This window comes from Cyprinodon variegatus, unplaced genomic scaffold (genome assembly GCF_000732505.1).
Source record: "Cyprinodon variegatus isolate N-32 unplaced genomic scaffold, C_variegatus-1.0 Scaffold119, whole genome shotgun sequence".
In the NCBI taxonomy this organism is placed as follows: domain Eukaryota; kingdom Metazoa; phylum Chordata; class Actinopteri; order Cyprinodontiformes; family Cyprinodontidae; genus Cyprinodon; species Cyprinodon variegatus.
Genome location: NW_015150572.1, coordinates 1,352,530 through 1,366,851, shown reverse-complemented (window position 1 = coordinate 1,366,851; position 14,322 = coordinate 1,352,530). Strand labels below are relative to the sequence as shown.

Genomic DNA, 14,322 nt, shown 5'->3' with positions numbered 1-14,322 from the left:
CATTTTTTACTTTCGTTGCTTGACGCCAGAGCATCAAGCAACGAGAAAAGCCGACCCAGGAGTTCTTTTGGGGCAGACAGACCCAACATTCAAGCTGGTGTTTCTGCAGAGCTGTCTGCATATGAAAAATAAATAAATATCAAAGGGTTAAACTTCAAAAGTAAAAAAAAAGGTGGAAGAATGGATTTGTTATGTAGGCTGCAAAAAAAGAGAGCGAGGTCAGATCATTGCTGCTGCACTAAAACATGGTGAAAAAGTTTAGAAATATCCAAATGAACAAAAAATGTTAAAACCTGCTGACAAAAAATATTCAACTGTATATTCTGGTACTTGTGGTTTTTACCAAAAACCTTCAAACTGTTTGGGAAATCCCCAACAGGCTGGCTGTAGCAGAGAGGTCCTGACAGGGGTTTCCAGTCCTGCCTCTCGGTGGTATCCTAGAGGTCTGGTGCTACGAACAAGAGCTGCATATTTTAGTGGAATCATAATCCTCGGGAACTCACTGCACAGATAATGTTTGGAGGCGGACTTTCTGGCCTAAAAATGTGTTAAAACTATTTCCGACTAATCAAAGTAATAAAGCCAAGCTGCTCTTTCTTCAAGCTACTGAACAGAGCAGCTAAACAACCAGAGCGCCGAGCATCCACAGCAGTGAAGCATCAAAGCAACTTGACCACAGTTTGAACCAGCGTCCAAATTTTGCCGTTTAAGCAAAACGCTTTTGGTGCAAATGGAGAGTAAAACATTAATGTAATGCGAATAAAATTGAGCGTCTCCGCAAATTTAAAAATAGCTTTTTGCTAAATCGCAATTAGATTGCAAATGCAATTAATTACTCAGACCTACTATGGACTCCTTCTCTAAGTGGGAAATGGTAGGATTGTCAGTGCACGAAGGCTATGATATTTATATTTTTTATGCAGATACATCATTTATCTGTAGTTTGGACCATAGGATTCATTTTTTTCATGCTATGTGCAGATTTCACAATCACAAACATTAGAAAGTCATGGTGAGCCACAGTTAGAGTAAAAATAAAAATTCACACTTGCCAAAAACAACCCCACATATGCTGGTGCTTGGTTAATCAAATGGAAAATATCTCTATAGAGATTTTTTTTTCTCCCATCTTTTCCTGTCTGGTTCTCACCTTGCTCTAATCCTCCGATCCCCTTCAGCACGGCTCGGCGTCCCGTACTCTCGATGAGAGACTGCACCTCTACACTGGTGAGAGCGGCCTCCACCAGCACCTCCTCTTTACCCACATCAATACTGACCGACTCCACTCCTGCAAACACAGAAAATCAATCGACAAACAGAGAAATTGCTATTATTTATACATAAAGTTACAAAAAAAACAACTATATTGTTTGTTCTGGATATTTTCCCTTGGATTGAATATGGGTTACTATTTCTAGACATTTAAAAAGCATGTTTTACAGCAGGTACATGAGAATGAGGTTCATTAGTTGCACTATAATGTAGTCATGCATGCCATCACACTTTCCACAGAGCGACTGTAGCTCCAATGTTACCGTGTTCCTGTCAGCAAGGCTGTGGCTGCCATGTTATCTCCATGATTGGTGATTGCGCTAAAAACCGTTCAGCTCTCTTAAAAAGAAATCAGTATTTTGGTTGCCGTTGAGGCCCTGCAGTTTCAAGGGTTTGAAAAATTCATAAAATTATGTGATGTTATTAATACTTCTAAGTCTTAAAATCTGAGAAAAAAAGATTTAATATGACTTCAACATGAAATTTAATTACTGCAATGTTTAGTTTTTTTTATTAAATCAGAAATTTCAAGGTTCAACAAATCCTTTGAAAATAAAGCAAATTCGATAAGAGGCAGAATATTCTGTTCTTCTATTTTATTGGTAAATAGGTTTTCCACAGAAAAAAAAATTATAAACTTATAAAACTCGTCAACTGAAATGTATTTCAACAATTAAAAAAAATTAAAACAGGGAATTAAAGGTTGTTTATCAAACAATGTAGGAACATATATAAAAATGATTTATTTTTTATGATAAGGGGTCTCAGTTTTAAACAGCTTGCAGAAGAAGTTAAGGGACAGTAATAAAGTACATTACTTTAAAAGTTCAGCTTTAAATTGTAGAATTATTTTAGATTTTTTTGGCCAACAAACACAATCCCGGCATTGCTTAAAATGTTTTTAATATTCCTCCTTAACCCCAAAGATTTTAAACAGATGTGTCCAGTAACTAAGCATTAATACTTAGTTACTCTTCACAAGTAGCCTTTTTGGGTATAGGAACTATACTTTAGCATTTATTTTTCTGAGAATGTTCTACTTACTACATTTGAGCAAAAATATATTTATGTTCTGCTCCTTATTTTTTTTAAACTGGCTTGTTACTTCTATATTAATAATGACATGCTGTGACAGCTGCAACATAACAGGGAAAATTAAGAAGAGAAAAACACTGATAGAAACGTAGATGAAGACAGAACAGTGGAAAAACAGATGATGGATCAGATTCCAGAATGCAGACATTCATCCATTCCCTCTTAATTAGCTTTTTAACTTTACACATTATGTTTCAACTTCTATTTCAATTGGAATGGTAACTGCAACTTATAAGTTATGAATAACTTTGAAAGTATTCAGTTGCTAATTTAGAAATTTAGTTCAGTTCAGCCTTATATTATACTGTGAAATTTTAATTTGGAACAACACCAGACAGAGGAAGCAGTCATAGGTCTTTTTGCCCACATAGCACAGGCGTAACTTTCTAAAGGACTGGTGTGGACATGTCCCCACCCACCTGGGCCTGGTGGGGACAGTCCCCACCAACCTGGGCCTGGTGTGGACATGTCCCCACCAACCTGGGCCTGGTGTGGACATGTCCCCACCAATAATTTCTGCTTTTTCCCCTGTTTCCGCTTATTTACTTTAGCCAAAGGTAGCAAAGGTTGGGTGCATCTAACTGTGTTCGGAGCATTTTGAGTCCATGTGATGCTTTGAGACATCTGATTTGCGGTTGCTGATGTGGTCACTGATGCAGAGTCGCCACGTGGTTGGAGGAGAGACACACAGCAGCACTCAGGGAATATTAACCAGCAGCTACTTTGATGTTTTAGTAAAAGTTAGGAGACGGATCGTTAAACAAATTAGAGATCATACCACTGAAAAATCTTTGTTTGACACACAGAGCTGTTTCAGCTAAAAATGGCAACAGATTGTAAGTTTATACAAGTTGGTAATATAATGCAAGAAGCATGAGAAAACATAGTTTGTTCTCCTTTACTAGTTAAACAAGCTAGGCTTCTCAGAGGACCATGAGGCCCAGTTACAGGTTAAAATTAACAGGTTTTCTTATTGAACAGACAGAATCAGACTGCAGGGCTTCTATATATACATTTTGAAATATTCTTTCTGGCTTCATTATATTAGTAAAGTGGTTCATAAATCTTTACAAACAGAGATCAGAGAGAAGTAGGAAGAGCTGCAGATTTAAAGGTGAGACAGATTGACTGGGATATGCAACATGCAATAAAATATATCCCCAAGTTTACCAGAAAGTTTACAAGAAAAATATGCTATTCGATATTTAAAATGTAGCATATGCATATTTTTCTGGATGGATGGAATTGAAATTGTACTTCTAAGGATGCATGATATATTGATTTTGGCATCGGAATCGGCTGTTATTTGATTTTTTTTTTTTTTTTTTTTTTTGACACATTAATATTTTTGGGCCCTATATATGTAAAGCACTAAAAGGTATCTCTCTAATGACCTATACATATAAATATCAGTGTATTATAGTCTTCTTGTGTTCTCAACAATAGGAAAGCATTCAATAAATAGATGTTTCAGCTCATTTTTGGAAAATAAAAACACCTAATGAAAGCGTTCGGGTGCAGTAACTTCAGCCCCCACCCTTAGAGCGTCCACCAACTTTCATCACAAAACTACACCCTTGCCACACAGTGAGTGAAAGAGGTACAAAATAAACACTTTTCTGCTCATATAACTGTTTGTTTTAAAAGTTATGTGTTATGCTTTAGGGCAAAAAAAAGAAAAAAAAGAAATGTACACATAATTCTAATGTAAAACATGTACTTAGTTACTTTAACTTAGGTAAAGGAGTTCAATTTGTACTTTTTTTATACAGTTAGCATACTTTTGCTTAGGTATAGAAGTTTTTTTGCAACCTTTGTTTAGAAATAAAGCTTATTCTTAATCCTTTGTTAAAAAGACCTTGCCTTAAAGTTCTTAATTTGCTATATATATATATATATATATATATATATATATATATATATATATCTTAATTTGCTGATCTTATTTTTCTTTTCTTTTAGAGTCTTCTGATAGCCTCAAGGTGAATTATATGTATTTTAAAAAAACAACACAGTAAAATAATAAAACCAACCAATCAAACAGCAAATGATGAATAAATATAACAAAACAAAGCTTCCTTACCTGGTTTACCCTCCAAAGCTGCTCTAATTTTCTCAGCGCAGCTCTCACATGTCATCTGAACAGCAAACTCCAGCTGTGGAGAAGAAAGGTGATTGTAAACAAACAGCTCAATCTGCAGCTATGGATGGAAACGCACGTTTTTTTGCTCAGCAAGTAGAAACGTGTAGCGAACAATAAAAAGCGGAGCTAAAGTTCGCTGCCCAACCTTGGTCAGTCGGTTGGTGTCCATGCTGTAAGGGGCCGAGGTCGCCTGGGCGAAAACAACTGAACTGAAGAGAAAAGTTCCCAGTTTTCTGGAAGCGGAAATGAACCTACCGGCTAAGCTTATGGGTGCCGCCATGTTGTTGATGTCAGCGTGCCCTCAGCGCACGCGGCTGCCCCCGCGCGTCGATTAAACGTTACTGCACCAGCCCAATTTTCTACAGTTTAAACCAGATATTTACATACACTGCACTAAAAAAGACAGCAAGATTAAATCAAATTGAACTTTTTTCAGTTTTAATTACTATAGAATTGTTTTTACTATTTGTTAAATGCCAGAATAATTATAATTGTTCACAAGTTTCTCAAAATTCACTTTTATAAATATACCTTTAAATAATTTGGGAAAGCCAAGATAATAATGCTATGGCTTTTTGAGTATCTGAGATAAATGGAGGCAGACAAGAAGGTTGCTATAGTGCAATAAACATTTCTCTCTTGTCTCATCCTAAGGAAAAAAACCAGTAGAAATCTGGTAAGATAGCAGGACCTCCATAATTCAAGTAAAGAAAGTAAATAAAAGCCCTAATAAACTAAAGATTTTGTTATCCATTATAAATATTCAGATCAATTTTAGCAAATACTCCAATGTATCCAGCGGAAACTAAAATCAAATGACCATAATAATCATTGCTTGATTTAGGGAGTTAGTAAGGCTGATAGCGCCATGCCAGTTGTGGAGTACGGAAGTGGGAGCATCATGTTGTGCAGCAATGACTGGTGGACCTCACAAAGATAGAATGTTCAATGAGATCGAACATTAAATATTAAAGCAAACATAGCTATATATTCATAAAACACATTTAGATGGTATTTTGTAAATGCAGGTCCAATTTTCTTCAGAATACAAAAATATGGTTATTCTTGCTTACTATGCACAAGATGCTTAGCAACAGTTTGAATTTTTGACTTTTTTGACTGTTTTCTTATCTATTGATTTAAGGTATTTAGTATGGTCATATCCAATAATTCACAAGCCGTAGCACAAACATGATTAGTTTTCTCTTTTGTGTTGATGTATGTTGCATGGCTTTTTGTTATTAGTCACCATATCTGTGTGGCGCTGGTGTTTGAAATACATCCTTTATTTTATAGCCTCTAGATATTTGCAGGGTTTCTGAGGAGAGCTGTTGTCCGTGTTTCTACCAGCTAGTAAGCGAGACAGCTCGTCAGTCCATGACATGAATAGAAAACAATGCTTTATAGGCTTAGTAGGGAACATTTTCTCAATGAGAACATTGTCCACCCAAACATTCTTTATTTGAAAACTCTGCCTCATAAAGAGGCATAGTTTCATCAGTGACTTTGAAGACCTCATTAAGATATTTTTTACTTTCATTATCACTATTGTCCTTCCATAAGAGCAGGAGGATAATAGCGAAGGGCACATCACTCAGAGAGACAGCGAGGATCTGTCCTCTGACTGTCTGTCAACAGCTCTATAAAAGCCACACTGAGACTCAATGATAAACTTTATAGCAGCAGAGCTCAGTGATTCAGCCCGTTTAGTCTATAGAGCTGACAGGTTAGCATGCACCATGTCACATGGCCAAGTCAACACATATTACAGCAAAACATCCTTATGCAGGATGGCAGAACTGTAACATACAGCAACACATCTCTTTTATACACAGCTGAATGGATTGGTTCCCGATTAAAGCTGGCTATAAAGCGATCTGTAAATACTATATATTTTAGGCAATGATTTGATCATGTCATGCAAGTTATGTAGTTCCGATCTGTAAAGGGTTGTGATACATTTCTATTTCTATATAACATGATTTCACTTATTCCCCCAGATTCTCTTTATTTTGCAGCAAACCCTCTAACAATGTTATTGCTATCTGGAGTACTCTTATCTAAGCTATTGATGCAACACAGTGGATGCAAGGAAAATCTCTATATTTGTATATTTCTCAAAGGTTATCTACTGAGCAGTAAATAATTCAACATGCACAACTAACTGTGCAAATTTAATTTAATTAACTCATATAGAGCCATTTCACAACATATGCTGTTTTAATGCCCATGACAGAGGCAATTCAATCAAATCATTTGGACAGACTTGTTAAAGGTTTTCTATTAGAGGAAAACTAGCCAGTTGCATTGAATCCTTTACTTTGCTGAATTCATGCCTCCTGGATGAGTAGGTGGTGACAGTAGACAGTTGCTTGCATTGTGTTGTTGACTCTACAGCAATCCCTCACACCGAGCACACATGCACAAACACCGAAGAGGAAAACATCACTTTTGACAGAAAGAAAACTCCAGCAGAACCAGAACCAGGTGCAGTATGGGGTGTTGTCTGCCGAAGCTGACTGCGGGTTCAAGGAGGCACAAGCAAACATACAAAAGGAACATAGAAGCACTAATGCATACTTTATATGTTTGAAAAGGTATTGGTAAACTAGCTCCACGGGGGGCTCTGTCTGAAAAATTAACAGAGGGAAAAAAAACCTCAGAGGAGCTCAAAGCAAGTTTTCATATCAAAAGGGATGAAAGAGAGCACATGCTGTTAGTCAGATAAAAAACTGCACCCATACCTATATTTAAGAGAAAAACAGGACTGGGGTACTGAAAAGTACTGAAAAACCTGCCGATCGTATCATATATGATGGAAGATGTCGCTGGCAGTAGCCGGCTAATATTTCCCTCCAGGATGATGTCAATGCCAAACAGGAACAGACCCCATGAAGCTACTTATGACAAGAGAAAGCACAGTGAATATCAAATACTGCAGAATGGGAGTATAGAAATAGAATGATGCAGAATGATGAAAAGTGGTCCCTATGTCCTCCAGTAGTCTAAGCATAAAGCAGCATAACTATAGGGATAGCTCAGGACAACCTGAGTCACTCTAACTGTAAGCTTAATCTAAAAGGATAGTTTTAAGCCCAGCCTTATAAGTAGACCGACCGTCTGCCTCACAGAGCTAAACTATTAGACGGTTCTACGTCTGATTCCCAATCTACTTTTAGAAACTGTAATATCATCTAGCAAAGTGCTCCGAATATCACAAAGTGACAGGAGCTGTCTTCTTTCTAGAATATTGTGGTTCAATACTGTATGTTTTTGTTTTGGTATTTTAAACATATTTGAGCTGTGTGCCAGAGTTTTATTTTAATTATGGATTTTTATTGATCACAGACATATGGACAAAGGTGTGCACCTTAACAACAGGTGGGATCCAGAATGACTCAGTGGCCCAAAATCACAATTAAAAGGAACAGATATAAATGATATAATGAGGTAGACTAGGAGCTGATTGGTTACTGATCAGGTTTTGGTTTTGGCAAAGCACAATGAAGGTTCTGAGGAACGAGGAACAACAGATGTAGGGGTGTCCGAATGTCGATTGGATAAAAAACTAGTGCACTCAAAATTTCCGACAACACACTTTAGCAATTAGAGGACGTCGATGGTCACTGGACGAGCAGATATATCCCAGAATGCTTTGCAAGAACTAACAAAGTACCATGTTTTTTGTTCCCCACATGGTGCCTGTGCACCGTGTGGGGAGCAAGGGTCACGTAGCGGTCATTTGTGCGAACAGTCAGTTAACTGAGTGTATTATAAAGTCCACTATATAGTCTCTACTCCATAAAGTTATTGAAGGGTTACAGCACACATTTGGGCACAGCCTATAGAATTTTTTTTTGGGGCTGATATTTCGGTCAAGAGAATATTTTGGATGAGGCCAAGTTTCAGCATCATTGTGCGTCATGTGGTGTACAGGGGTTAACAAGGGTTAATAAGCCTCTCACGACCAACTCATAATCTGGACTCTTATGGTGGAATGAAAATCAATCATGTTAGAAATTCAGACGGCCCGCGTGAGGAGATTGTGAGTGTATCCAGATGTTGAAGCAGAGCTACAAGCATCTACGAACCGCTTTACCTCAGCATTGTGCACTGCTCACAAGCACACAACTGAATTCTTCTTCTCTGAGTTCAATCAGTGCCATTTCTCTATGGTGCTGAATCTGATGTGTGGTTTTTGGATGTACAGTGTGAGCCCTCACATGGCATGGCTGTGTATGGCCCGTACAGGGGGAACTTCTAAATCCTGCTGCTTTGTTGCACAGTTTGAGCTGTAGCTTGATAAAACAACTGGAAAATCCGTAGAGTGCATTCCAGCCCTAAAGAACAATTAGACCTCTGATATAAGATAGAGCCTGGTTTAGACTTTTTACAAAAGAGGGAGGATTTTAAATTATATTCTGTATTTATCAGGAAGCCAATGAAGGAAAGCTTAGGAGACATATGATCTCTCTTTGAATTTCTTTTAACAGAACTCTGGCTGCAGAAGTTTGGATCAGATGAAGGCTATTACCTAAAGTTTGTGGACCCTCTGACAGGGTATGTTGGTAATGGTATGTTCAGATCTGGGTCTCGTCCCCTGAGGGCCAGAATCATTGGCCAATTATGTCATAGCATGGTCTGTTCTGACTGGAAGACTTCTTTGAATGCGGCTGACGTATTCAGTCTTCTTTTCCCCCAATTTGAAGGACAGGTCCAGTGTATCGTATGTATGCTAGGGTATCCCATGAACTATTGTGAGTCCAAGCAAGCCGGCTGCTCCGTGATCACAGGAAAAAGGGAAATGGTGCAGAACAGTGGTGAATATATAAAAATATTTAATTTAAATGGTTAGAGAGTCAGATATGTGGTGGGTAATGTTTGGTTCATTAAAAGGTTTTACCTTTCCCTCTGCAAATGGTTTTGGCTAACATTTAATCCCAAATTCTAATATCTTGTTGCTAGGCAACAGAGCATACACTAAGTGAGGGCAGTTGATGCTGGAGAAGGTCCTTGGAGGATGCAGACCAGTGAAACAAACACACCTATGAGTGGTTAATCAATTCACCACCTTTCTCTTAATCAATTCTCCTCTAAACCAGAAGGTGGCAGCAGTGACACCATCGTGTAGAATGTCCAACTTCAAGATTTTAAAGTTGGTATATTAACCAAAAACTGACAAAAAAATAAAATAAAATGGCAAATTATTCAATACGCTACCAACAAAGAGGTAAAATCCAACTAATGTTCTTTTAAGGACACGTTTTTTATATCTAATAGGGTAGAATTTTGTCTCTGCAGTGATTTAGGAGTCTTCTGTGTTTTTGAAGGTATAGAGGATGATCTTTTTTTTCCGTGTGGATATTCTAAATAAGTTGTCCTCCTAATTGTCAATCATTCTGGTGATGTTTTTACATAAGGCCGTCCTACGTGCTCTCCCCGCTAGCTATCTTTTTCTGCACACGCGCACTTTCAGACGTATATGTGGGGTTCGCTACGGATTCAGACAGTCATTGAAGCTCACATTTTTCACTGCGGTTCTTTGAAAATGCCAGAGGATCATAAGAGAAAAAGTGTCTACAAAGTGTATGAGAAGAAAAGAAAGGCCTCAAAGAGGCAGATATGTCTATGTCTATGGGATTTGCTGTCACAGCGTCCCGCTGTCGCCATAGGCTGTCGCTACCTGAGAGCGGCCACTAATAACAAAGATGGCGCAGGCACAGCGTGGTGGAGGATGAGTTACGTGACCAACGGGGACCAAAAAGCAGTGATCATCTGTCCGAACGATCAGTAAACTGAGTTTACTATAAAGTCCATTATATAGTCCACGCTGTATGTGGACAAAGTAAGCTTGTATGAGCTATGAGAACAGCACATTTCAAACAGAGCACGCACGAGAAGAAATGGGCTTATTCATGCTCTGGCACGCACATTTTTTTTAAAGTGGAGAGGGCGGGTCTTTTAAAAAATCCTCCACAATACCTTTAAATATAAAGATCAACCAGTAAAACCATTTAATTTGTATATTATGTAGAACAATAGATTATTTAAACAGCACCGATGTATAGATATGTTCATAGTTTTACGAGAAAGGCCTCATGAAATTATATGGAAAATATGGATCTTCTTTTCCATTGCTGGTTCATTGCGATCAGTGCAGATTGACCTTGAACTGGTTTTGGAGCCTGTTCATTTTTGGCCACCCCTTACTGCATATTGATCCCTGCCTGGCCACTCCTATACAATTTTTTTTTACAACCACCACTGCTTCTTCATAGTAAAGTATTAAAATAGTAACAAATGTACAGACTAGTTACTGAGCATCATCTCTGGACAAGATATTTCTTACTTTTACAATTTTACAGAGATATAAAGAAGGAAATTCTGGAAACCTGTTTAATGTTGGATTCAGAAATCATACAATCATGTCTCTTTTAAATTAAATCTTGAGAAATCTATAATTAATCAGGAAATACTGTTTGTTTAACTAATGTTTTGATTGTCTTTTGTAATAATGCTGTTTCTACTGTAAGTTTGTTGTATGTATGGATTGTGATGCTTTTCAGCTGAAAATGGACCCCAGAAAGAGAAGTCTCTAGTCCTTACATAAACAAATATTGTTGGATTGAAATGACAAGTCCTGATGAAAAAAATAGCACCAGTTTTTTTTTCTTTTTTTTTCAGTTTTATCAGTGGATAATTAAATACCATCCAGATAAAGTTGCTGACTAATCAACACTCTGGACCAGAGATAATAAATTCTGTTTCGACTGAATTAAAAAGCGAAACATTAAGGTCATCTAAATATTCATGTTCTTAAGATATGCCTTTAGTCCATTTAAAAATTAAAAATATATTTGAGAAAAGGGCTCTCTGCTTGAGAATCTTTTCAAACAAGCCAAATATTATTCTTTTTTTTGAGTGAACATGAACATTTAACTTGCTAATGGAGGCCAGCAGAGTCATAGATGAAGCTCTTGAGATTTTTCCCAAATGACATGAAGTACGTTCTGACCTTGGGGTGAACTTTGTTAGGACTCCAACTCCTTGGAGGATTGGTATGCATCCTAAAAGTTCTTAATTTCAGCAGTGCCTCCTGCAGGATAATAAAACTCAAATTACTAGAAATATCTATTAATGTTTTACTATCCTGATAATATTTTCAGGCTACCATACATAACAATTACATATTAAAGGCTTTAGCCTTGGACTTTGTTTTAACACAAACATTTATGCTTCAGAATATTGTAAATAAAACAATAAATTATTAATTTATTTAACAAAGGAGATTGGTTAAGATAACCATAGAGGCAATTTAATTATAAAATTCTTGCAAGAATGAGAACAAACCTGTGTTTTAGTGTCCTGTTCTGCCAAAAACAGAGGTGTTGTAACTTTGTTTGTTTTTTTACACCTCTATCACAGCAGCAAATATCATAAACAGCATACTAACAGGCAATAATGACATAAAGCAGTCGTTGGGAGCAGGTGCTACTGTTGTTCTGGGAAAAGGAAAATAAAAGTCTCCTATCAGGACAGGCCCTGACAGGACGAAAATCTTGGAGAGTGACCTGGCTGAGGGTGCCTAAACTTTACTCTGGACATTTTCTTACAGACATTCATTTCAATCTGAAAAACTCACACAGAGAGAAAAGATAATTAGAAGAATTTATTGATAAGAAAGTATAGTCTTTGGCGCTCAGACCTCGGCAGGAACATTCATGCTGATTTATGCTTTAACATGCATGAGTAGATGAATGTGAATAGGGATGTTCCCCCCGGCCTGAAACTGGTGGTGGTTTAATCCGAGCTGGTTGACAAGGTGATCTGCTGGGCAGAATTGTGGGACTAGAAGACTGAGGGAGCTGACGCCGGGGCTTCACTCAGACTCGGGATATAGAGGTCCTGCTCGGTGATGCAGGTACCGTGAACTGTCCATGATGAGCAAGCATGAAGCGACAGTGGAGAGGAAAAACTCCCCTTTGGGAAGAAACCTCTGGCAGAACCGGGCTCAACATGGTGGTCTTCTGCCGGACCAATGCGATGAGACGAGGGATGGTGACAACTGGGATTAATACTCTCTGATGAGGTTGAGGTGAAGTCGTGTCATGGAGGACGATTCAGCTGCGATGGCGGAGAAGGGGATGGAGGTGGGTGAATTGTCGTCTGGATCGAAATCCGACATTGCGATTGCAGGATAGCGGCTGTGGTGAGATTTGAGGGAGTTTATAAAGTGGAAGCAGGACGCTGATTGGGCTTCGTGGTGGAGTAGTTCGAAGCTGATTGGCTCGCTTCGGAGACGGATCGGCTTCTGATGATGTGAGGTAAGTCAGAGTTTCTTCAATTGAACTTTCGCTAGAGCTTCATTTTATTTTACTCACAGTAACAACACAAAATATCCTGAAGATAGTCAGAGGTCTGAGTTTCTTTTAGGATGCTGAGCTGAGTTGTAATATAGAACAGGTTGTCCAATCTGGACGTTTACCTGAGATCAGGGGAGCAAACCTGACATTTCAACTAGCAGGCATCATTTTAACACGCCTGTGTTAACTGCAGGCAAGCTAGATATTAAAATAGATGTTTATGGGCCAAAATGCAGCAACTACTCTCTTTTATAGTCAGTGATTACCTTCTGTCTTAGCATTTTTGTTTACACACACAAGCACGTTTCTCTATCCTCGTGGGGACTTTCAATTGACCTCCATAGCCGATTTCTACAGTCTAACCGGGTCCCTTGCCCTAACCCTAACCATTACAGGTTGATACCTAACCCTTAGTCCTAGACCTAACACCCAACCCTAAAACAGCATTTGTACCCATGGGGACCAAACATTGGTTCCCACTAGAGCACCCAGTCCCCATGATGTGCTAAGATTGATAGAAAAGGATCCCCCCCCCCCCCCCCCCCCCCCCCCCCCCACACACACACATGCTTCTGACTAGGAAGATACAAAAAATAGAAGCAGAAGCAGCAACATTAAAAATACTTTAAACCGGAGGTCTTTAATAGGGGACATGACCCTTAGGGGGTCAATGGAGGTACTGCATGGGTGTCGCAAACGTTTTGGTTGATTAGACTTTTTTTTATTTCCCCCCCTGCAATTTTTTCCACCAACTGAAATGTCTTTTAATACAAATTAGCATGAATTCAACACATAAACAGATAAATGGAGGCAGAAGATGCACACATTCAACGACACACAGGAGCTCTTTCAATTTGGGCACCATTTCATTCATAACACCTGTCCCATCAATGAGGAATCAGAATCAGAAATACTTTAATAATCCCAGGGAGAAATTACTTTCGTTACATTACTGCATCTGTAATAGAGTGACTATTGGACCTGTTTGATATATCACAATTTCATACCATGTATATAATTAGGGTCCCCGCTCCATCTGGCCATCAGTTTGGGGGTCCTTGGCCTGGAAAACGTTGAAGACCCCTGCTTTAAAGACTTTAATAGGGGAAATAATTTTTGGCTCTGCAATAAAACATCAAATACATTCTATATAATATATACATAATATAATATGGAATGCAAATGCTCTGACAGCTGTACAAAACACAATTTCTAAGACTAATATTAATCATCAGTAAGTCAAATTCAAATTAAAGAAGTGCATTTTTTTAAATAAAAAGAGTCACACTTATACTGTATGTCTAAACAATTCCCTCATTCGTTTTTAAATTTCTACTTTCATTTCTACTTAAATAATCTTAGGAATGGCAAATGGTAATACTAGGATATATAGATAAACTTCATGATTATTTTAATTTAAAATCACAAAGAATAATGCATGTAGAGGGA

The 14,322-nt window shown here is 38.0% G+C and overlaps 1 protein-coding gene across 1 annotated transcript in view; it reads right to left on the bottom strand.

Moving 5' to 3' along the window:
* The window catches only part of ccs (copper chaperone for superoxide dismutase), a 15,306-nt gene extending 10,508 nt beyond the window's left edge, over window positions 1-4,798 (bottom strand). The window contains exons 1-3 of the mRNA XM_015375442.1: window positions 4,656-4,798; window positions 4,451-4,523; window positions 1,151-1,288 (exon numbers count right to left, since the gene is read on the bottom strand). Of these exons, the coding sequence (XP_015230928.1) occupies window positions 1,151-1,288; window positions 4,451-4,523; window positions 4,656-4,790 (346 nt within the window). The 5' untranslated portion in view covers window positions 4,791-4,798. The remainder of the gene's footprint in view (window positions 1-1,150; window positions 1,289-4,450; window positions 4,524-4,655) is intronic.
* Window positions 4,799-14,322: the final 9,524 nt, after the last annotated feature.